General features: G+C 37.3%; 1 protein-coding gene across 1 annotated transcript in view; it reads right to left on the bottom strand.

Moving 5' to 3' along the window:
- Nucleotides 1-24,243, bottom strand: part of PDE10A (phosphodiesterase 10A) — a gene marked incomplete at its 3' end in the record, with an annotated part of 185,493 nt that overhangs the window by 9,567 nt on the left and 151,683 nt on the right. The window contains exons 11-19 of the mRNA XM_081997622.1: nucleotides 22,948-23,090; nucleotides 20,687-20,779; nucleotides 19,863-20,049; nucleotides 18,266-18,408; nucleotides 16,100-16,183; nucleotides 13,070-13,220; nucleotides 9,811-9,966; nucleotides 6,413-6,585; nucleotides 4,292-4,403 (exon numbers count right to left, since the gene is read on the bottom strand). Of these exons, the coding sequence (XP_081853748.1) occupies nucleotides 4,292-4,403; nucleotides 6,413-6,585; nucleotides 9,811-9,966; nucleotides 13,070-13,220; nucleotides 16,100-16,183; nucleotides 18,266-18,408; nucleotides 19,863-20,049; nucleotides 20,687-20,779; nucleotides 22,948-23,090 (1,242 nt within the window). The remainder of the gene's footprint in view (nucleotides 1-4,291; nucleotides 4,404-6,412; nucleotides 6,586-9,810; nucleotides 9,967-13,069; nucleotides 13,221-16,099; nucleotides 16,184-18,265; nucleotides 18,409-19,862; nucleotides 20,050-20,686; nucleotides 20,780-22,947; nucleotides 23,091-24,243) is intronic.

A 24,243-nucleotide genomic window follows, 5' to 3' on the forward strand; every position in this document is an offset into this window, starting at 1 on the left:
TGCGTTGTACTGGTCTAAGGCAATCTTGGAAAACTGCCTAAGGAGGGGCTTATTTTATACATTCACCTAAGTGACAATGTAAATAGCAGATCCTGAAAATGAAGGTTTTGAGTCAATGTACACACATTTTCCTTGTTTTCAAGGGCACCTCCATAATAAAAAGCAACTGGAAGAATAAACCCAAAGAAATCAGTTTGTTCTGTTCTATTCATATATAGTCTCATCCTTCAAATCATTACTTGTTTAAAGCACTGTAATACAATGAGTGGTAGAACACATGAGCGAAACTCACCCATCCAAGGAAAAGCTGAATAAAATAGATAAATTTACAATGTGCTGCCTTTGTCAACAATCCAATCTTTTTGACCATGCTGCTTTGAAAAAGCTGCCTGTCAAATAGCCTTCTTTTCTTTCAGTACATTATCCCTCTACATTCATAAGAGGAATACTGGGAAAGATGCAGTATATCCAAAGACCAGATAGATGTAATGTACAAGAGAAAACTGTCTCCTTATATTTCACCCATTACCAGTAGAGCAGCCGAAATACATTTCTGACCACTGTACTGGGCCTGAACTCAATCACTGCTTAAAAATCCATAAGTAGCTGGTTACTTTCTGTAACAAATTAAAGTTTCCCCATACTGTTATGCCTCAACTGCATTGTCAAAACCCTGCGGACGTTTAATCTTGAGGTTATAAAGTCAACTGTGGCCACAGAAATTGTTGCTTGTGGCTACTGCTCATGCCTGAGATTCCAAAGTCAATGTGATCTTCAAACTGCTCACCTTATGTATTGGGTTTGCGTGGCACGGTTTTGGTAGCTGAGGGGCTACAGGGGTGACTTCTGTAAGAAAATCTTGAAGGTCCTTTCCAACCTTAGCGATTCTGTAAAGATGCCAGAAGCTTCCCCCATGTCTGACGGAGCCAGTGCCAGCACTATGAGGGCTGCTGTGGAGAAAGTTAACTCCATCCCAGCCAGACCCAATACACCTTCGTTAGGGAGAAAGTTTATTCAGGACAACTGTTCATACAGTATTTGCTTATCTGTGTCCTTTAGCGTGAGATTCATCTTAGAGTGATTTAGCTATCTGAAAGCTTGGGATATTCCCTAAATCCATGTTCTATGCTTCTGCTACAGTTAGTAAAGGCATCTCCAGAAGACCATTTAGTACAGCTTTCTCATCAGATTTTATCAAGCGACGTTTCAAGTGCCAATGTGCCCTTCCAAGGAAGGATTTTGGCACCTTTACTCAAAGAGAAGTTTGCAATATAATAAATTGATTCTGGTGTAAGCATCATTCTGTTTGACTGCCTTGCAACTACCTTGACTGTAGAAAAAGTGGGGGCTTCTGGAAGTCAATTCTCTTTTACATATTTGGCCTCAACATCACCTGTTAACTATGATCATGCTCAATTAACCAACGAGATGTAATCAGGAAGCTAGTTTTGAACTGGTGTCTGTACTATTCTCTCATATCACATACATCTTTCTCCAACTAGTGAGGCTAGAATCATTGAATGTAGTCTCTGTCAGACATTTTACTGTTGAAAGAAAAGGAGGAAAGGCCTCCTTCCTCAGCTGATGAAAAAGATGCCTGTAACAATTCCAAGCACAGAAATTCAGTGGATTGTTATTTAGGAACTGTAAGCGAATTTTATTTTTATGTGCCTCTGGTAAATAATATTTAGCTTTTTTACATTTGCTTGAAGTACTGCAATTGATTGATCCAGGACTGTCTGCAGTGACCATAGTCTCAACGATAAGAACGTCAACACTAAACCATTTAGCATCATATGATTTTAAGCTCTTTGATTAATATAATATCAAGTGCCTGAGAAACACTTGAAGTCAGAGCTTTGAGGAAGCTGTCCAGCCTCTGACTGATTATGCCAAAACTGAACAAAGCTCAGATTTATGTTCATAATTTCATCTTGAAAGAAAAAAGTATCACAGAATGGTTTGGGTTGCAAGAGACCTCTTGGGATCATCCAATCCATCCCACATACCTACCCCAGCTGGATCATCTAGAGCAGGTGATCCAGGACTGTGTCCAGTCAGGTTTTAAATATCACCAATGATGGAAACTCCAAACCTCTCTGGGCAACCTGTGCCACTGGTCGACCACCCTCCATAAAAAAGTATTACGTTTAGATGGAACGCATGCACTAGAAACCAAAGTGTTTTCTTGTGTTCAGTATGTGTGAACACATATATGGTACATTGTTGTAAAAAATACTGCTTTTATCCTCATAGTTACGATCATGGTCAGAAAGTTGAAGTGGAAATTTTAAGCATAGAAGTTTGTATCATACTTGCAGTATAGCTAGAAGTGGCTTATATTAAGTCTCAAAAAATACTGCACAAAGGGTTTAATTACTGCCTAGTGTCTCATATCTCAAAAAAAAAAAATCACAGCAGACCACAAAATTGCTGCAACCTCTTCTGCAGTTACTTTTTAGTTACTGATTACACAAAGTAATATTATAAAAATGTTCTGATTAAATAATTCAACATATTAAGATTATGAATGCAAGTAGTAATTAGAAACAACATGCTATCCTACTTTTAGAACTGTAACATAATCATTCAATCTAATCAAATATAGTTTTCTAGAGTTTACCTTTTTTCCCAATTAAGTAACAATTTCTGCAGTGAAACACAATCTAAAATTTCTATTGGTTTAGCTTTCCCAGGATTTTCTCTGTATCTGTCTGCAGCTTTCCAATTTCCAGAAGCATTTAGACCTGTGTGTGGATTTGTCTGCCATCCTGACCGGATCACAACATACCCAACTTCTGCCACGTATCAATTAACCTCTTCATAAAGAGGATTCAGTAAAACACCAATTACGGAATTCAATAACTTCTAATTTACATTTGCTCTGTGAAGTAGCAATATAACAAGATCCACCTTTACTAACTCATCCTTGGATTACAAAACAGGTGAAACTCTGGGCAGGCTCAATTATATCCATAATTCCATCTTTACTATTGTTGAGTGGGAAAAAAATCAGGTTGATCCTTCCTTCTCTACTGAGTTCACAAGTTTTGCGTTAAAAAGTCTTTTTACTTGTAAGCAAAAAAGTTGAGTATGTAATCAGTGAGGCACATCAACATACCTCCATTATATCACTCATAAGAACACACACTTTTCAGTGCTGACATTTTAGAAACTGAGTACTGACCTACATCTCTGAGCTTATACAGTCTACAATTTTCAAATATTTTATTGTAGTCTGAGCTGTTCATAATTAAGAGAACAAGAACATGTAAACACAAAAACACCCACAAGTCATGCACATCTTGAATTTCATGAAGAACATGCAACAGGCAGGACAACAATCTCCACACTATATGCATGCTACATCGACTCTGTGGGCTTGATTTCCATTTTACACCTGTGTAAAACAGAAATAGACCCACTGAATTCTGCAGAATTCCACAGGGCAGGTAATGGGAAAGAACAACGCTTTATGATACGCATGTGCAATAGTAGTTCTGAAATACAGCCTGTCTTCTAAAACTGCATAATTCAACTCTATGATCCTCACCCTCAGAATTTATTCCTCATCCCAAAAGTAGTCGCTTCCACTTTAAAAATTAAATTATTAGAACATTTACTCAGCATAAGACACGTGACAGACTGCATCTTTATTTATGAACATGATTGCATTAGCACAGCTCAATGTCTTGTTTCAATTCTCAGTATATGTTATCTGTATATAACATATATATCTATATCTATGTATACATATCTATCTAACTTCCAGTACATTAAACAATCATCTCCCTCTGAGACGCAGTTGTTGAGCTGGCTCACAAAGAAGATTCAAATGGTCAGATCAGAACAATTTTAAGGTTTGTCATATTTGCTTTAGCATTTCCTGGACTCATACTACAGCTTTATAAGTGTGTTTCAAGGCAGATGACCTGGAAGCTGTTTCCATATTTTGGATTTCTAAAATACAAATAGATCCTTCACAAAGCTACAGTTAGTGACTGAAAAAACCTTACAGATTTTCTTCTGTGTTCTGTTGCTTGGTCACTTTATGTTAAGACATATTTTCTAAATTCATCTTTAACAGAGAGAAAAAACACTGCATGAAAATTAGGAAGCTAACTTAGCTCTTCAAATAGCTTCAGAGTAAACAACAAAACGCATGCACCAATGAACACTCTTTGAAACAAGCATATTAAGATATGGACTGAAAAATACTTATGGTTGTGTTTTTCTTCCTGGATACCTCCATTTATCAAGAAAAGAGAGTAAACAAAAGAAATACACATACCTCAGCCCAAAACTCCGCATATATATCATTGGCTGTCAGTCTGGTAACTGGCCACAACTTTGTTACAGAACACAAATCACAAGCCGTCATCATCAGACCAATCACTCGATCTCTAAAATAAAATTACATTAAATTGTAAGTTTGGTAAAGAATTAGTGATCACACTGCAAAGTTTTTATTTGCCCTTCCTCAGTTCAATCAGCAGTAAAGTATATATAGTACAAAATTTCCCCCACCTTGTTTGTTTCTTCCTCACTTGTTTCAGATTCATTGGTAAGGCATCACACAAATTGTGTATTACATTCCCTGTCATATTCCCTGCATGGTTTGCAACCGGAGTTCATTGACTATGCCCTGCACAATCACATTCATAGAAAAATACACAAGAATGCCTGCCTGGTAAAACACTCACATGCCCCTCCTTAATTTTCTGAAACTACAGTACAAGTCTATTAAATAAAAGATGGCATATCCTGCTGCTGCACTTCTTTCTGTTCTTCAACGAGAGGAACACATGTTCCAAAAAGAGGAGAAACTAGTTCTGAGTCTGTCTCAAGGTACTCTCTCATTGCTTTGTTGGAATGAATTTTAACCCTGACAGAACCAGAATCCTACATGTAACCCTGTCCTACACACTGACAAACCTGTTCACAGAGTAACTGAACAGCATCGGTAGGATTATAATAATTATTAGAACAAGGCACACACACAAAAAATCGTATTTAAACAGTTTTCTAGCACTCCTCTACTACCCAAACCTATGGCTTATGAATCTAAGTTTTATAAAGAAAATGGCAAATTAATGAATTAATTCATGTGTTTTCCACCAAATGAAGAACTTAAGATGACACTTAAGGACACCTGCATCTTTGTTAGTAATGCCTATTCCATGAAAAAAAGCACACAACTTGCTAACTTGCATGCCAATGTGATGGCAGTCATGAAAACTCTACCAACAGACAAATACAGCATGGATAATATACAAATACACAATATAATCAATAGATAAATGGCTGATAAATTCCCCTGAGTTAAGAAAGAGAATTCACCAGCCATGTAAGGGCCAAATTCAGCATTCCATTGCATGTAAAGATACCAACTAGAAGTCTTGGACTCTTTAGCCACATGTCTGATGTCCTATCTTCGGGCACATGGCTTTACACTGAAAGTGTTCTGAGGGCAGGTAAGATTTAAAAAAAAAAAAAGATATATATATATAAGCATAATAGAATATTCATTCACACACTAAATAGTTGTGATCCTATTTAAATTTTATAAACCCTAATTCAAGATCTGATAAAGTTCATTCTGCGATTATCAGGAGCTACTACATCTCTGTCTTTTTAAGAGGCTGAGGTTTATTCAAACCCAGTAAGTTTCAGTTCCATACTGGGAAATGGGATTTTAAAAACTGCCCTTCCTACAGCTTTGTAATAATTTATTCAAAACTAGCAGCAAAAACTCCTCAGAAAGAAGACCAAAGTACCAAAGTTCCTTTTGAAAAGAAATCAGAATTGTGGTTCAGTATTTTCCGCTATCACCTCTCTAATTTTCCCCTGCATTAGATTAACAACAGGATGCACTTTCCAGTGAAGGAGGTCTGAAGGGCTGCATGAGCACTTTAATGAAGCCTGTTATGAGACATATCCCTCATCCAGGGTGCACTGTGTTTTGCTTACATGGACAAAGAGAGTCAGGTATTTATAAATATATGCACTTTTTGTATATTATTAAAACTTAGAACTATTTTAATTCACAAAGGTTGAGATCTGACCAGAATTCTTTCCAAAAAAGCATGTTGCCAGAATAAAATATTGACACAAAAATAAAACTAAGTAATTATTGCACTATACCTTTTCCCCCACCATCTAACTGCCTGTGCACTAACTTTCCTCTGCCGATGATCTGTCACTGAACTATGCAGATGACATCCAAAGGCAGTGACATGCAAATATAAGACAATGGAAATTACTGTTATATACTTGGAATTTTACACACAGCTGGTCTTAGAAATCTCATCTGTAAGAAAGTTACTGTGTACGCAGAAATTTTTTTGCAAAAATAAGGTTTTTATTTCTAGGACTAATGCCATAGTGAACTAATAGTGGTTTGCTGCTTTACCTGTGTGCTTGGTTCTTAAGGTTTAACGCTCCCGTCTGATGCAGCTCTTCAAGCTGTTTTCTATTTCCAAAATACAGGGCAAGGTCTGTGGCGATGATGGCTTTCCGGATGATCTCAAGTACTTGCTCATACTCGCTGGAGCTCAGATTGGAGAAGACATTGTGCCCTTCCAGCTATGAAAAAGTAAAAAACCAATAAAAAGCACAAGCTCTAATTCCAAGATGATTTCAGTCTTTACTTCACCAGACAGGTTACAACGGCTTTACAGCCCAATGACAATTTTAATTGCAAATTCAAATGCTGACAGCCTGAAATTCCCATTTTTATCTTTCCTTTTAAAATACTGTCATGAAACCTATGACTAAGCCACTGATTTGGTTTTGGGACTACCCCTTTTGAAGCCTAAAGGTATTAATAGAGAAAAATTCTAGCTTTTTCTTCTCTGCTCTATAAGCACTACTGACATGGCACTTTCAAAGAGTATTAGCTTGGGAATTTGTGATTCAATCCTGATCCAGAATACTGCATTGCCAAGTTGGTAAACCGAGCATCTGATTCACTCTGAAGTACAATTTTGATACTGCAGAACACATAATATGGACAAGAAAATATCCAAGTTGAAGTACTAAAATAATTTTGTTTTCAGTGTTTCAAACAAAACGTGCCTAAAATGGCTGCACTTACTGATACAATTTTCTCTATAGAAATAAAGTTAATTACAGTATTCTAATGTATATAAACATTTAGGGGGAAAAGCTGCGTTGTTCAACCATGAGTTGACTGACTCATAAACCAAAGACAATGGTTTCCACTATGGAGGCTCTGGCAACATGCCACTGTCATCCCTTTTCAATTTCCTCTATGTATTATTGCGCATTTAACGGACGATATCCATGTACTGTGATCGCTCATGAAGCTATATCACAATTTGAGAAGTCAGCACTATTTGCTGTCTCTAAGATTTGGAAAACAACATGTCAAAAGTCTTCCTAATGTTGAGAGGAAACAGAGAAAAATATGAAAGAATGAGCCAGCCAAGTCAAGGTGTGCACATTCACAAACAGAAAATATTATTAAAATACATCAAATGCAGATGTGTTTTGACATTTAATTGGCATTTGGGCTGAAGCACACAAAAAGTTTCCCTGACTTTTGTCAAGCATTTACATAATTTGTTCAAAATAAATCCTCCGTGGTACAAATAGGCTTAGTTTCTCTCACCATCCAGAACATAAATGTCATTTTCCCAGATTTTTACTTGGACAAGTAGATTTACTGTGCATAATGAATAGAAAATACAACCCGTCTATTTCTCAATGCTCCTTTGACAGACTCCTAAGTCATAGAACATGTTGTTTAAAACATTTTAACCCATCATCAACACTTTGGGAGCAGGAAATGACTACTACTAGTTTTCATGACTTAGGGTTTTGGAGACACTTTTCTCCCCAACCTTGCTGCCTAATCCACAAGAACAGACTCTCTGTCCTAATATTTAAATTATTCTAGATCCTGTTCTTTAGGCTTTAGAAGCTGCACTATCAGAAAGGCTGCTGTGACAGCTTCTGTTCATACTACTAGAAAAGAACTGGTTCTGTCAGGTACTGACAGAAGCTGCCATTTCTGAGCATGTCACCTAGGCTTTCGAGTAGGACATAAAAAAGTACAGCTCCTAAGATTTTATTCTTTCCTTGATAAGCTAAAGATAGTGAATGGAGTCCTCTGTATCGTAAGTATGGTGTACACTAGAACTGCAGGTGGATGAGTAAAGCAGCTGTAAAGTTGCAAGCACTGAAAAGTACTGCAGGTTACTAACATAAAATTAAAATTTATTGAGATAACGCCTAAAGAGTTTGGTGGATTGAGTGACTATTTTAGTAACAGCCCAGGAATTCAGTAAGGCTTTTTGTTTCAAACGAAAAACAGCAAGTCCAAAAGGCTGCTCTAGCCTGCCTTTTCTGCTCATCTCCACCCACAGGCACTCGGGTAGCCAGTGCCTGAATCCACTCTACAGCCCTGACTACCTACCTCCCCTTCCTCCCTCACACTGATGGCCAAGGCTAGGAGGTAGCAGGGAAGCAAAAGGGTTCCCTGCCTTCTTGGCAAATGGGACTTTCACCGACTACAACATTTCTGCAGGAAAAATGCAAAACGTTTTTTGAATGACTGAAGTCTGCTTCATGTAGCCATAGTGGGACAGAGAAGTGTTAACGACTGAGGAACTTGCTCACTGTGCACAAACTCACATGAAGAATGAATACTAAAAATCTAATGCCATACCACCACTGAAGGATTCAATTACACCCTCCTACGTGGAGGAGCATTCAGAGATAAAGCTTCCATTCTCTGATGAAATGTGTATGATACCTAAAACCATAATCACAAGATGCGCTTCTGAATACAATACAGAATATGTATTTTTCCTAAAAGGTGATTAGGTATTTAAGAAAATAAGTATCTTCCCCCTGAAAGACCAGAAAGAAAGAAAAGTTAAGAACGAATTAGTGGCACAGTAGCATGGAAAGGCTATGCACTGAGCATGTGCATAGTAAACTAAAACCAGTGAGCACAAGTATGTTATGGACTGGCAGTGGCTTCATTGGTGAGATTTCTCACTCTTCTAACTGAACATGAAAAAAATTTTCACTGATGAGAAAATATCTGTGTGTCAGTAGCACACTTGGATTTCCCAAAATGTGTCTGCATGCTCTCTTGCAGTTTTCTATTCATTAAACATACAGACACATTACCTCATATGAGGAACTCTCTTTCATAGAATAATACCTTACTCAAGTTTTTTTATTTCAAATTGATGAATAACAAAAAAGGACACAATAACATGATGAAACAAGTTTAAACTTTTCATGCGTGCAAAATTAGCATTTCCTCCTTCATGCCACACATAAAACGTTCACAGAATTTATTACAGCAGGTTTTCAAGTTTCTCATGCAAACCTTTGCCAGTACTTGAGTTTTTATTTAGAATTTCAGGATGGTTGAAGGCTTTGTTGAAGCACATTACATCGGAAATATCTAAGTAAGTGAGAAACTGATTTTTCATTTTCAAAGTTCCCATTCCATATGGTCACAGGGAAAAAACCCTCATTAACTCAGAAACTAAAAGCTCCAAAGGCAGGCCATAAGCAAAGAGCTTCAAATACACAGTATTTTTAGAAAATCAAGATTTTGGGAAAGCTATGTTTTGCATTATTATTGAATTCTTGGGTTGCTAACTGTGGAACCCAACTTGCTGTAATAAATCTTCCATTCTTCTAAATGAGCACTACAATCCAGATATTAAATTAAGCATGCTTCAGAAAATCTACTGGGTAATGATGTGACTCCTATTTCCACCACTGGACTCTACTGCACAGAAGATACAATTTCAATAATCCTACCTGCAGGATGGACACAGTCTGCGAGAAGTGGTGCTGTTCCATTGTTGACGTGGAATAGAGAGCGGCTAAGGGGTGATCAAATTTCTGAAGATAGCTGTTGCTGTAACCTCTGTGATCCAGGTCATGACACAGGCATGCAACTAAAAGACCTTTTCGCTACCAAAAAAAAAAAAAAAAAAAAAAGATAAGCATGAGAAGTAAAATGTATTCCCTGCCCCTAGATGTCACTCTCTTCCCAAAATACTGTAAAAGCTGCACTATGCTTACACTGCTTTCAAAAAGCACATGGAGAAACATCATTAAAATTGCAAGAAACACAAAAGTGAGGACGTGCTGAATTAAAATTCTCAGTCCGATTGTAATCCAAACCTTTTATACATTATTAGTTTAAAAAACATTGTTGCACAATCACATACTATTGGAGGGATTCTGCTTCAGGAAGAAATCCGAGTTTTAAACTGATAGTCTGGTCATCCACTGAATCCTTATCATGTTTAAAAAAATAAAAAGTGTAGTTATTGAGGAAAAGGAAATACACAAGATGTATGATCTCCCAGTCAAAGGCAGCTGCACCAAAGTCTGATCCTAGACCTGCCTCTGTAACACCCCTCAAAAACACTGACCGAGTCTACTAGGTGAAATTTTCCCAGGAAGTCACTAATGAGAGACACAGAAACTCTGGACAACAGCAACTGCAAACAAAGTAAGATGGTAACTGCTTTTTTTTGTTTAATTAACTCTTAATATCCTGAAGATACAGAGTCCCTGAAATCTCTCTTTCAACACACAAAACACATGAATGCTTGCAAAGGTTTTTTCACACATCGGGTGTGTTTTGAAAACACATTCATTATTGTTTGTGAAGCAGTCACTGTCAGCATGGAGTATCACAAAAATGTCTTTATAGACTTAACAGCTCTGTCTTATAGTTGGTTCTGATGAGTGTTCAGCAAACAAGGATAAGGCTATAAAATGAAGCAAAAAAAGAACACTGATTAACCACATATTAAGTGAGCAACATTCAACCTGTATACTGTACTAAGAGGTACATGATTCTGTGGAAAAATAGCAAACAATGATGTAACTAAAGATTTTATCACAAATATAAAATGTGCAGAATTAAGGTTGTAGCAACCCTTACTGTATTTCTGATTTTGAGACCTTAATTTTTATTTTAAATCCTTCACCTTTATTTTTAATGATGTCTTTTCAATATTGCATCTTGAGAAGTGCATTTTTAAAAAACACATAATAAGACAGTTGATGCAGCAGCACACATCCACACAGATCCTCAACAGAAGCGGAACCCGTAGGAACGTAACACACACCTATATTGCTTGAAGTCATGCAGTAACAGCTGTAGGAAGCTGGTATATCCTTTTCACTACTATCAGGAGGGGCAAGATGTGTAACCAATAGACTTGAGAACAGTCTCTGACAGCAAAAGATGAGTCTCAGAATCCTCTATGCTACGTGTTAGATCTAGAAGGCATAAGCTTTTCTGTCCTTCCCCCACAAGTTTAATTCTCCTGTTGCATCCTTTACAACCTGTGGTTTTTCCAGTCTGACAATTCTCATCAGTCTGCCCCTTGTACCAGATGGTTCTCTTTGTCTAGCTTCTCCCAGCCTCCATGTCCCAGGAAGTCATTCCTGTCTCAGTCCTTCAGGATTATACAATGCCTAAGCTCAGTGATCTTGACCTTGTACTCATTGTCCCTGCTTGGATTCCAACTCTTTGACCAATGCCACTGCTGGATCTATTTGCCTGTAGATCAGAGATCCCTTTACAGTGTTTCATACTTCTCTTCCCATCTCTAAGTCTATTAAGGTTCATGTCATCATCCCTCACCTGAGACTAGCCCATCCTAGATCCCCAAACTTTCCCTCAGCAGTTTCCTGTATTCTTGTTGCATTCATCTCCAGTCTCAAGAAAGGAGACCGCTGGAAAGAGCTGGAACATAGACTGGGATAAGGCATTCAAACAGGTGAAGGCTGGGTGGAGTTCAGCAGGCAACAAAGGGCTGGAGTTCGGCAGGGAGCAAAGACTGTTTCCATCTCTCTTAACAGCTGCCTCTTTTGCTCTCCCTGTCTTTCTTACTCCATCTCCAAAAAGATGTGGCTTACTACTTGGTTAGCACTGAACGTTAGCAGAGCTTTAAGTATTCCCTGAGGTGGCAATCTACAGATTTTTGTTGTTAAAGGAATACTGACTTTTACAAACTTGTATAGCTTTGCCAACTTTCAGCATATGCCTGGCAAATGCCACTTTCCTATTTCAGTGTCAATTTTCAAGTCCCTGCTTTGCAGTGTAATAAACTAGACCTTTTGAAATGAAAGATCACCAAATTTTATTTTACTCTTATAGACTGAACAAAACCTTGATTTTTCCTAGCATGTTACTTTAAGAGACCCAAACAATTTTGGCTGAAATTACCTTGAGGAAGTTGTGGAGCCTGGAAAATTAAAGCCTAAATGGCTAGTATTTGTCAAAGTTATACACAACTAAAAACACACTCTCCCAGTCAGAAGTTTCAGGTAGTATTAATAATAGAGAGCAGTACCAGTTGCACCTACCATAATTAAAAAAAAAAACAAGTGACAGTTCTTCACAGTGTATATTAACATTTAACCATTCTAAGCCTTCCATTTTACTATTATAACTTTTCCAGTTAGTGATCTATTCAAAGTATTTTTTTTTCCTGAGCTTTTTAAACACTATCCATTTATCTTTAAAATATGTACACAAATGCTAAGGAAAACTGTTGTATAATAAAAGTTAACCAGTGAATTAGCATATGTGGACAACTGTTTTCCTTCCATCCTTTCTACTCTTCTCCTTTACTCACTTATGTCAACCATCTCTGCAACCTTTGTCCTCCTATTCAGGTCTCACAGACCTCACAGGGTTCAAGATCCAGGGTGTTTCCCTCCCCTCAGTATAGATCTAACAGTTAAATAATTAAAATACAGAATGTGGTTGTAAGCAGGCAGGTTGAATCTCAAAATGTGGACATGGACTTATAGTAAAGCTGCTACTGCTTCTTCAGAGGGCAGACCTAAAAAACGTGAAGGAAACACTCGGATTAGCAATCTGAATAATTCTCCTTCCTCAAGCTTTCTGCTCACACCTGTTCCTCTGCAGGGACCTTTATATACACTCTGACCAAGCTGACAGCAAAACTCTAGCATAGAAAACATCTTTCTACAATGGCTGATACCTCTGATGAGGTCTAGTAACAGACACAATCATCTCACCTACCTCTAGATCAGTGAAAAGCCCCTGGTTGTTCTGAAGAATGGCATACATGCAATGTGCGACAGTAACTGCATGCTTCCAGTTGTGATAGGGCACACGGCGATAATTCTTCTTTACAGACATAGTGAATCGGCATAGCTTTTCAAGTTCAAAGCTAGAAAGAAATTAATTTGGTTAGAGACAAGAAATAAGAACGGGAAAAACAACCAGCAGAGGTGAAAAGATACTCTTTGATTTACTCTTCTTGCTAGGAATGACTCTCACTGTGGGTGACTCATTGATTACAAGAGTCATCCAAGTTTTAGCAAGGACAGAGGAGCGTGGGTACTTGACAATGCTCTTAGTTTAAAAGTTCTGGAACATAAGTCAACATAAGCTACCCAGCTCAGGCAACACTGCTGCATAACCTTCCCTGCCCCCAGAAACTTGAAGTGTTGTTTCTTTAAATCCGTTACCTATTCAACCTGCCTACCAGTGAAACTCTGCATCTAATGGACAATTTGATCATTTTGTGATCAAAACAGAAAATTAAGGTCTTTAAGCAAGTGACACGGAAGAGATGAACCCGTTTAAATTAAAATTTCAGTCAAATGCCAGATACGTAAGTTGTTTTGAATAAAAGAAGTTGAGATGCTCTATACAGACATCACGAAAAGAAGAAGATTTTACTTTTTTGAAGACTTTAAGATTTTTTTTCAGTTTGGCCAAATGAACAGAAATTCACATTTCACCGTTTCTTCGTTTTTCAACAAAAAATATTTTGTTAAATAATTGTCGGTCAACCATGAAAATGCCCCAAATCTATAGCCTTTATGGGATTATTTCTTAAAGCTTTTTTATATTTTTGCTATTAATATCAATAAGCAAAATGTATTTATGATCAAGAGTATTTTCACTAAGATAATAATAAAAACCAGTAATAAAGGGATTGTTATATTTGGCTTATGTGCTCATCAAAACACCTCTGAGTTCATATTCTGTAGTACCATAGCTCTGCACAACCTTTAATAGACTCTATCTACCTATGTTCCTTGGAAAGGAAAGCTGAATACTTCTTGTTTACAGATGGGAAATTCAGGCACAGATCAGGTATCAGGTAAAATTTTCTCAAGTACCTAATCTGAGCTGCCCAGGGTAAAAAGGGAATATTGCACTTGAGCCCAGAACTGAAGTGAAGGTGCCCGAGTCCAAAGTCACTGACTTTTTCCCTCAAACAGATCAGTGTTCCTTTATTCTCATTTTTTTCCCCGTTACTGTGGTTTGACTTATTTTTTTATGTTCCATGTTTTGATAATTTCTTGGGTATCTCAGGGAAGCAGTATTAATGTTCTAGTTTTACAGTGCATATGGGCTGAGAAAACAAAGCTAAATGTCTCTGACCTATATGTAAAAATGTAAACACATCTACTATATGGAGCAAGTTAGATAGAAAAACATATTTCTATGGTTGTGTGCTGAGCAAGGTAACTATTCTTCGTAGCCTTAGTCTGACATTAGTAAAAAAGGAGGCATATTGTCTTTCAAGCTTTAGGCTTCTTTTTTTAATTCTATAGAGTTATGTCAGGCAACTCTAGAACAATTGTTAGAAATACTGTTTAAAATAGTACATCATAATACAGATTATCCCAACAGTCACTTCCATCTACATCCAATATCAACTCAATGGTTACTACAGGATAATACAGTTGTAGTCAAAGGGAAAATCATTATCATGATATCTCAATGTAGACTACTATTACTTCCTCCACTGCTGTATTTTGTATACTTGATTAAAGCAGTAAAAGATTATTTCATCGTGAGAGCAAAGAAAATGTAGTGAGTATCATGGATTTTTCTCCAAAACCCTCCCTGGACAGGACTGTTATACATTACGTAGGTGTATACTTGAAGGCACAACCTTACTCCTCAATATATTAAAATTTTAGTCTTAGAATAGCTGTACTTGTTTCAGAGGATTGAGAAGTTAATTTCTTTCAGAAATTAAATACAAGTCCAGTTCCAACAGCCTCCTTTTCAAATATTTTCCTCACTTTTGTTTAACTTTATACGTGAAAGCTGAGACACATTTGAGAAATGTCAAGTAGGTATCAATTCTTTCCCATCAAAGTTACACCTTGAAAGAAAGAGACGGGGAGAGAGAGGAAGAGAACAGAACTTAGTTGAAAATCTCAACCCCAATCCTGCATCCACAGCCATTCGGTCAGGAACAGAAACAAGCTAACTACACTGAGCAGTAGAGAACTGTATTTAGAACAGTCACCAGTATTGAAGCAGACATGAGAAAGACCCTCAGGATTGACTGTATGCTTTGAGCTCATGGAGATTCATCCAGTTACTAAGATGAAAGAGTCACCAGCAAATGTTTCCCAAATGTTGTTCCTTTTTGCAGGGAGACACTTCCCCTTTCAACTGCCCATCTGTAGAGTTTTTCTGTAATTCAGGGCAGCTCCTTTCTTTCAGCAATGGGACATGTTTAGCCAAGAGACTACTGATCCTAGTAATGATAATGGACACTGAGAAAAAGGACAATAAATGAAAAATTTAATTTGAAAATCATTCACTTCCATAATTGATGCACAATAATGCTGGTAACTGGTTTATTTAGCAAGATAAGATCTAACCTTGGATTTCTTTAACCATATACTGTATTAACGTCAGCAACAATGTATTTGAAAAGTAAGTATTCATGGACCTTCTCTCCTTTTTGGCATGAGTGCCTTTAATATCTTCACTATCTTCTGTCTGAAAAGCAATCTCATCTCAGAACCAAACCATACTTCTATGTATTGGAAGGACAACTGTTTGGATGGTATCATGAGTTCTTTTACTTGGCTGTTCCCAAAGTTTATTAACTGAAGACCAAGAAGCTGGGACAAAATTCCAGCCTGCTTATTACAGCCCTGTACAGACCAGACATAGTAAATAAACTCCAAAGAAAGTAAGACCTTGAATTAGAAAATCATGATCTCAACACTTCCTAATAAACACACACAAAAATAATAGAATTAAAGCAATAAATCATGTACTTCATACCAGGCTGTCCCACAGGACTGGTGAACCATGTAGACAAAAATGGCAGGCCAGACATCCTCATATGGACTGATATCAAAGTGGTACCTAAGAAGAAAGTTTCAGTTTAGCAAGGAAAAGGACCTTTTCGTTCTTACTAAAAGCAAGTGAAAACAACTAAGTAATGTATATCCAACAGCATTTCATTTGTTTCTGAATATACACAGAAAACTGACTGTGTATAGTGTATAGTGTAAAACTATTTATTTTCCAGCTATGTAAGTTAATATATTTTTGCTAAGGTCAGTGGAACTATGCTCAAAGACTCATAGAATCATTTAGGTTGTACAAGACCCGTAAGATCATCAAGTCCAATCGTTAGCCTTTGGTTATCCTTTGGCTTTGTTTAGTTAATAGAAACATAAACCTTTATTTACGAACCCACTGCTTAAGTAATATGCAAAAATCTTTGCTCTACAGGGATGACGACAGCTTTACAGGCACTCCTAAACATCCCAGACTTTCCTCACAGGAATTGTGAGGATGGTGTCTCTAATAATATATTTGCTGGCTTTTTTTCAATAGTTTATGTCATTAATTCGGTGAGACTTGCTCTAATTTTGATAAAGAAAAAAAACCCCAAAACCTTTTACTTTTTGATAGAAATTCATCCCAAACTTCAAAAATTCATAATGCATTTTTTACGTTTCATTCGCTGAGGACTTCTCCCCTCTCCCGATATCAACGTTTGGGCCTAAAATTAGGGACTTGCTCAGCACAACTCTTTGTCCTTCAATTATTAATTAACCCGTTTCCCTGCACTTGCTGTGCCGCAAGTCTTCTGTTTACTTTCCATCGAGCCCAGCTAAACGCTTGCGCGTATGTGGCATACTGAACGGCACAGCAGGTGCAAGAGAGCTGAAGGTAGCCGAGTTGCTTGGAAAATGGTTCAATGTATTCAGATTGCTCGAACTAAAGGGTCTTAATATAATTTAGAATGAAACCTGTCATCTTTGCACGTAAAAGTCATTTTTGCTGAGGAGGTGGGTTATATAATATCACGTAACAAAGCACAAGAAATCGTGTTGCAAAGAATAAGCTTCTATCGGGGTGCAACCCTGCAAGCTGCTAATGCTCTGGCTTTCAGGCGAATCATTGCGGCACGTAACGACCGTTAACGGTAAGCAGCCCCTCTTCAGCATACGCTTGCATGCTTTGCTCGCTCGCAGCTACAGTGCTCAGCGCCCGACAGGAGCGAGCAAGCTCTGGAGATAAAGGTTTACAAAGACAACATGATTTTGTGCCTCAGTATCATGGAGTTTTGATTTTAGGCACTCGGTCACTAGAGCAGAATTTATCGTCCTGGGCCAAAAACAGGGACAAAAAAATGAGATGAGTCCCGGTGTTAGGGTTGCGTGGGGACTGACTGATAAAATACAGCTAGAAGTACATCTTCAGCGCACAGCAGACCCTTGAGAGCTGAAAGTAACTGAATTGTTTCAGAGAAAGCCTAAGAGGCTGGATGGAAAGTCCTCCTCCAAATGTAGGCCGCAACTCTAAACTCTACCACCTGGGATGCACAACCCTGAATTATCTCCAGATGTTGAGAGATCTGTATCCATTTTCCCCTCCTTCAATAAACACAGGCAGATGCACAAAACACACACACACAAAAAACCCCAACCAAAACCCCAACACCCCCCTCCCCCAAAACACAAAACCAGAACACACACAATCCAAAAAATCCCAGGAACAAGCTGAATCTTTTATTCTAAAACATATACAAGGGGATGAGATCATGCATTTGGTCTTAACTACTGATATTCCAGCTCAGCCTCCTCTGGCTCTGCGCTGTTGGTGACTTGGGACTATCAGAAAGCAAGCTCATCTCCACAATCCTTAGATATAAACTAATGCTTAAAGCAACTACTGTGGCTACCCATGCCCAAGGAAGAGGCTACCATTCTGAGCAGATATTATTTTACATCTTTGATAGATAAATTTTGTTCACAGGTCATTAAGTATAACTAGGTATAAGAATGCCAGAGATAAACCCCTATAATTTGGGGACAGTTCAATAATGGAAGTGCTTCCTGCAAAACCCTTCACTACACCTAGGGGAAAAAAAAAATAATCTTTTTCACAGACTGATACAAGATACAGCTGTGACTACATGAGAAAAATACTTACAGTTCAATTTCTTTATAAATATGTGGAGGCAGTGTACAGTGCATGAGGTTTTGCCACTCTTCTGCTGTACAAACACTGTGGTACGATAGCTTCTCCATCGTTACACGGTAAATACACTCTGAATGGCGAATTCTGTGGTACATCTGAAAAAGGGAAGTCATTCATTAGTAGTGAAATTTTAACAAAGGAAAAAACATTTCTTTCCTCTATTTAAGCACTTATTCTTAAAATACACATTTGCAAACATGTTAGTACTTTGGCTGCTCAACTTCACACATTAGAAAGCGACAGATTATATGGAATTCAGTACTTCGGGAAAATTGGGCCTTCTATCACATCATTCTGCATCTACTCAGTCAGGTGAACATCTTAAGGCTTGGCTGATTTTTCACTGCCTCTAAACTCTCCCAAGAAAAAGAATCAAAGTTCAGGAGTTAAAAACAGAGATCGGTACCTCGCAATATGCTAACAGAAAGAAAACGGATTACAGGGCACCACTCATATTTTGTGCCACTGCATGAATTCAGCTAATTGGTACAAATAACTGCTACCTATGCACAGTAAAAAGTACATCAGAAGTTTATCATACCTACATTATTATTCAATAACTGTGCAAAACAAGTACGGTTAAATATTGAGAGGTTCAGACAGTTATTGCAGACATGGCATGGTTTGTGAAGAAGTGAGGACACAACAACTTTACTAGTAAAGATAATCCTCTGGAGCGGCATGCCCTGAACGGTAACGTTCTCCGTCTAAGAAGAGTGAACTCGCACAAAACTGAGTGATTGCACAGTCCCAAGTTTCATTTATATGCAGGCCTTTCCACTTGCCTTGAGTCACGTGGAACAAGTTTAAGTAATTGTCAGTAAAGTTTGCTGCCCCAGTATACCAACAGCATGATGTTGGTAAAATGGCACAATGTAAATCACCAGGCTTAACTGGCATTGCATTCTGTCTTACCTCCCATGGATATGACGCATTTCTTCTGCATTGCATTTTATTGCATTTATTGCATTTTTATAATTTACATAGTAATGATCATTAAATTGCTTATGCTTCCTACAGGAATAGTAATTTTTGTGACAATAACAGGTTTGAAAACAGAAATAGCTATCCACTCTTATGTAGAAGCATGGATAATTATGAGTATATAGCACAGCATATAAATGTATAAATGTGTATTTTTTTAATATTAAGCATATGGAATCGAGAGAATATATAACATTTCCATCCCCCAGTTAAATTTGTAAAATTTTGTGATCAGAATTTTTAAAAGTAAACAAGAATTCTTCTTTCTAATGGAAAAGAGAAGACAGACAGATCTCATTCACACTTCAGATCCTGCTCTCTCAGTTTAGCTACATGAAATTGATGTATCCAGAGTACAATTATTTCAGAAAGCATCAAGTGAATCCCTATCATCCTCTTAAAATACAATTATTCAGCAAAGAATTCAATGATTCCTGTTTCCGCATTAATTCAACAAAACAGACTTATGAATCACTTTAATAATCTGGAACATCAAAATCCTTAAGTAGGATTCTAAGTCTTCCCATTATAACCAACAGCTTACAAAACTGTAAATAAAACTTACGTTAGCACAGTGTAAGGCTAAAGCACAAAAGACTGCAAACATTTTAAAGTTGTTCTCATCAGTTTTAGAGAAGGCACTTCCACTTATTTTGTTCACCATCTGCACAACACCTATTACACTTCCTCGGCTTACAATAGGCATGCACAGGATATTTCTGGTTGTGTAGCCTGTGTAGAGGTCTACTTCTCTGAAGAGCCAGAAAAGAGAATGGAAAAAAGGAAAAGAGTTAATATTATTGATTAATATCTATCCTTTGATTCTCAAAAATGTTGATGTACGATATACTAAATAGTTTTAAAGTAGATGTAATTAGTACCTGCAAGAAGTTCACCTCCAAAGCTTTTAAATATTTCCATCTACTGCATCATGTTTAGAAAGAACTTTTTAATCCTTTAATCTCCATTTGTAAGATAAAGAATTAGTATTTCCTCAAATGTACAGTCAGTTATTCAGAAAATTAAAGAATACATTCAGGCCCTTAGGTATGCTATTTGTTAGTGAACTTTCTTTTGCCCCTGAAAATAATCAGATTGCAGGGAGGCTAATGAAGAAAATCAGCAACAGTCTACCTAACGGGGCAAAGTTCTGTAACAGGAAAAATAACTAAATCTTTCTCCATTGTATTTCTATTTGATAAAAATAATACTTTTTATTGGTATCTTAAAAATATCTCTGATTGCTAAAGCTTTTAAATAGATATCCATAGGCTGTCTCCTCATGAGAGGATCATGGCTGCATGAATGCATCCTAATAGGAAATTTAAGTAGTATGTTTAAGTAAAAGGTTTGGTGAGCTATCTTTCGCTCCCATGAATAACATCCTACCTGTTAAAGCGTGGATCTGCATAGGCATCAGGGATGTTAAGGACTTCTCCTGTTCTTGCCACTTGACCAGCTATTCCTTTTTCTATAGAAAATCTGCAGAAAATAAAAATGTGTGTTAGCCACAATATGAACTATCTGGAAGAACATTTTTCCAGTCGAGTCTGTCTTGGGCACGGTAATGGGTATTTGTTCCCAACCAGCGTCATTTTGATGCTTTTAGGAGAAAAATCTTGCAAGACAACAACTGGTAGTAAATAATAAAATAAAAAAGCACATGCTAACACATACTTTCTGAAAACATTTTATAAAAGATTCCATAATTTTTCCATTTTAGTGACAAAAATTCAAAGTCTTCAATACCCTGACGGTTATGCCTAATCAATATGACATTTGTACAGAACCTGAGACTTGTGTTTACCTTTACAAACTATTGATTTTCTCATCGCTTTTACATATTCATTGTTTCTTTAGACACATCATAGGCAATATGGAGGTTGTTTCTTCAGCAGGGGGGCAGGTAGATTTGGTAAAATAAACTTTGGAAAAAGACCAATGGAAATTTCCAAGCTAAACATTATATGCATTTGCCATGTACGCTTCAGAACAACTAGTTTGTTTCATCTCATGACATGCAAACAAATGCCATGGCACTAACTGCATCCCTTCATCACCACAAGAAGCTAAACACGACAAATATATTCTGGGGTTGAATCAGAAAAATCTACAAGTCTGTCTTGTGAGAAAATAATTTTAAATTCTTTGACATAAAACATTTACGACATACAAGTACAGAAGAATTTGTGGAGAAAAGTAAGTAGAAAGAATCTCATGTGGAACACTTTCAAATCTAAATGTACCCAGGTAGTATCCTGTTCCCACTGAAGTTAGTGACAAAGCTGCAAGGATTTCTCCCTGCACACCCGGTTTTTAGTTAAGATTCTTCTGCTGCTTGTTATGATATGTACATCACACCAACTTAAGGCTCCTTCCTGATGACTGACTCAGCATCACTTTCTTACAGATATTTAAGCTGTACTTCTCTTTCAGTATACAGCACCCGTGAAATGGCTCACATCCTTGCACTGAGTCAATATTTCAATAATTTTCATACAGAAAAGACAGAAAGATATAAGCAAGAAAAACAATTATGAAGGAGTATGAAAGTCTATGTTAAAGCAGGCCACCTTCTTTAATTTACACCACCTCCTTGCTTGTCAGTATGTAAATTGCACCAATTTTGACCTCTTCCATTCTCACTCACACAATGTAGTAAGTGGGAGTAAGTTTGTCTAAAGGAGTCTAAGTGAAGATATGAATCACACCTCATATTGGCCCAGAACTTTAAAAGTATAAGGAGGAAATGAAAAAAATTCTGAGAAAACCTATGCTAAGTATTTTAACAAAATTTTAGTGCAAGATATTTAATCATACATTTCTTTCTTTCTAAGAAGCTGCAGTTTTAAAACCTGTGTGTCTGAAAAATTTCAATCTGTATCTATTAAGGATTCACTATTTTTGAAAAGTGAAAAATGCTATATTGACTTTGTTGGTTTGCCTCTTTCATTAAAACACATGCGTATCTGTAAAAATTATGTACTTGGGACATGAAGCAGGAATACACATCAATTTTAGGCAAAGAAACCTACATATTCATCACAAGCCCATATACGTTTTCAAATTCACCACATCAAGCATACTTCAGAATCATAATTATTTAGAAGTTTGAAAATACTCTAAATTCACATGAGAAAAAGTAAAACTAAGTTACTGGACTTGAAATCTTCAAAACCAATGACCAGTCCACATTAGAATCTACATATGCCTAATCCATCCTTAAGAAGTACAAATCGTGAGCTCCTTGCTTTGGATGTGCTTGAATCGCACAAATTTCAATTCCTCTTGGGAACTCTCTTGGGAAAAAAAGTCCCATACTGGCAGACTACGGATTAGGTGCACCTTTACCTGCACCTTTACCTACCTCAGAACACCTGTGTTTTTTTCCCAACATGATTTCCAAAAGGACCGCCTCCGGAAGACGGCATTTCCAGGAGTGACGTTATAGCTTCAGAGACGTTGTTTCGATGGCACTGCAATGTCATTCCCAGAAGTACTACCTTCTGGAGGCGGGTCCTGGTGGGAATGATATCACAGTATGACAAGTATTGTCAGGGTACCTGCAGATAGGCACAGAGACTGGGTAATAAAATGCCTGCACATCTGTAGCTATAATGAAACTGCATTCTTCTGCTAGCTACTCTTACCTTATTTCTTTGGTCTTCTTGAAGACAGGTTTCCCATCATTTTCTTCTCCAATATCAAAAAGGTCTGAATATAGCTCCTTATTTTTGTGGTCAACCTGGAAGAGTGCACACCTATCTGCATTCACCAGGTTTTTTGCATATATCTATAGACGAAAAACAAAACTAGAGTTAGAGGTTATGAGTTAGATTATCTTCAGTCATTTATCTGATAAAAACAGAAGTCCCTAGATGAGAAATTATCCAGTATGAAAATCTGTTTGAAGGAGCATCCATCTTCACAGCAATCTGTTAGGATACAATTCAAAACGAAAGTGTGTCTTTTATTCAATATTTCTTTGTAGATTAGAGTGTTCTCTTTAAGAAATGCAGGAATATCTTTAGAGGCTTGAATGTCTGCTAAAAGAGAAAAGGCTTTCCTATTATACTGTTTTTCAAGTACAAGGAATGCTTTTCAAAATGGTACTTTTCCTCCCTCTATGTTTACATATTATTCACCCTTTGCTTGATTTTAAATAGATAGGATATAGAAAAACCTAAGAATATTTTTGGCTTTTTGGCTTTATCTTCAATGCAAATATATTGGTATTGAATATCCAGCAAAGACAGACATAACAGAGAGACTAGTGTTTGTTTTTAAAAAATCTAAATATGCCTGTAATACATAACGACAAACAAACAGGGAAGATTAGAAGTGTCATTATGGATTGCCCTATGCAGCAGTATAGGAAATGGCTGCACCCTCCTGATGCTACAGACAGTTCTTGCACAACGGCAGAGACTTAGTAGTTCTACATCAACTAACCAAAGCCCACAAGGTACCACCCGTAGTCAAGAAAGAACAGTTACAGCAATAGATTTGCATGGCCTCTACCATACTTTGAACCAGCTAGTTTTGTCTTAGCAAAACGAACTGCCAGCCAGCACTGACTGCCAGAACAGAATCTTGTCCCGAGAACACAGCAGCTCTTCACTGAAATGTTTCTCAGACATATGATGGACTTTCTGAGAACAAGAGGGAAGGGTGAATCAAAGTCAAATGAGGATCATTGTGTTAACTTAAGATGTCACTAAGTTCAGGTTCAAGAACCTACTCTGTCCAATTTAGGTATGTCTCCTGTGTTTCTTATCTGCTCAGAAAGTATAGTAACTGCATGGTAGAGCATGAGCTGAGGTGGATCTCACTCAGCTTTTTAAAATTGTATATAAGAGCTATCTAGACATTCAGCCACAGAAAGAGGCTGACTACATCTTGGTGTGCAGTGCATGCAGTTGGCATGTATTAAGAATTCTCAAGAC

The sequence above is a fragment of the Phaethon aethereus genome (assembly GCF_964289735.1).
Source record: "Phaethon aethereus genome assembly, chromosome: 3".
NCBI lineage: Eukaryota > Metazoa > Chordata > Aves > Phaethontiformes > Phaethontidae > Phaethon > Phaethon aethereus.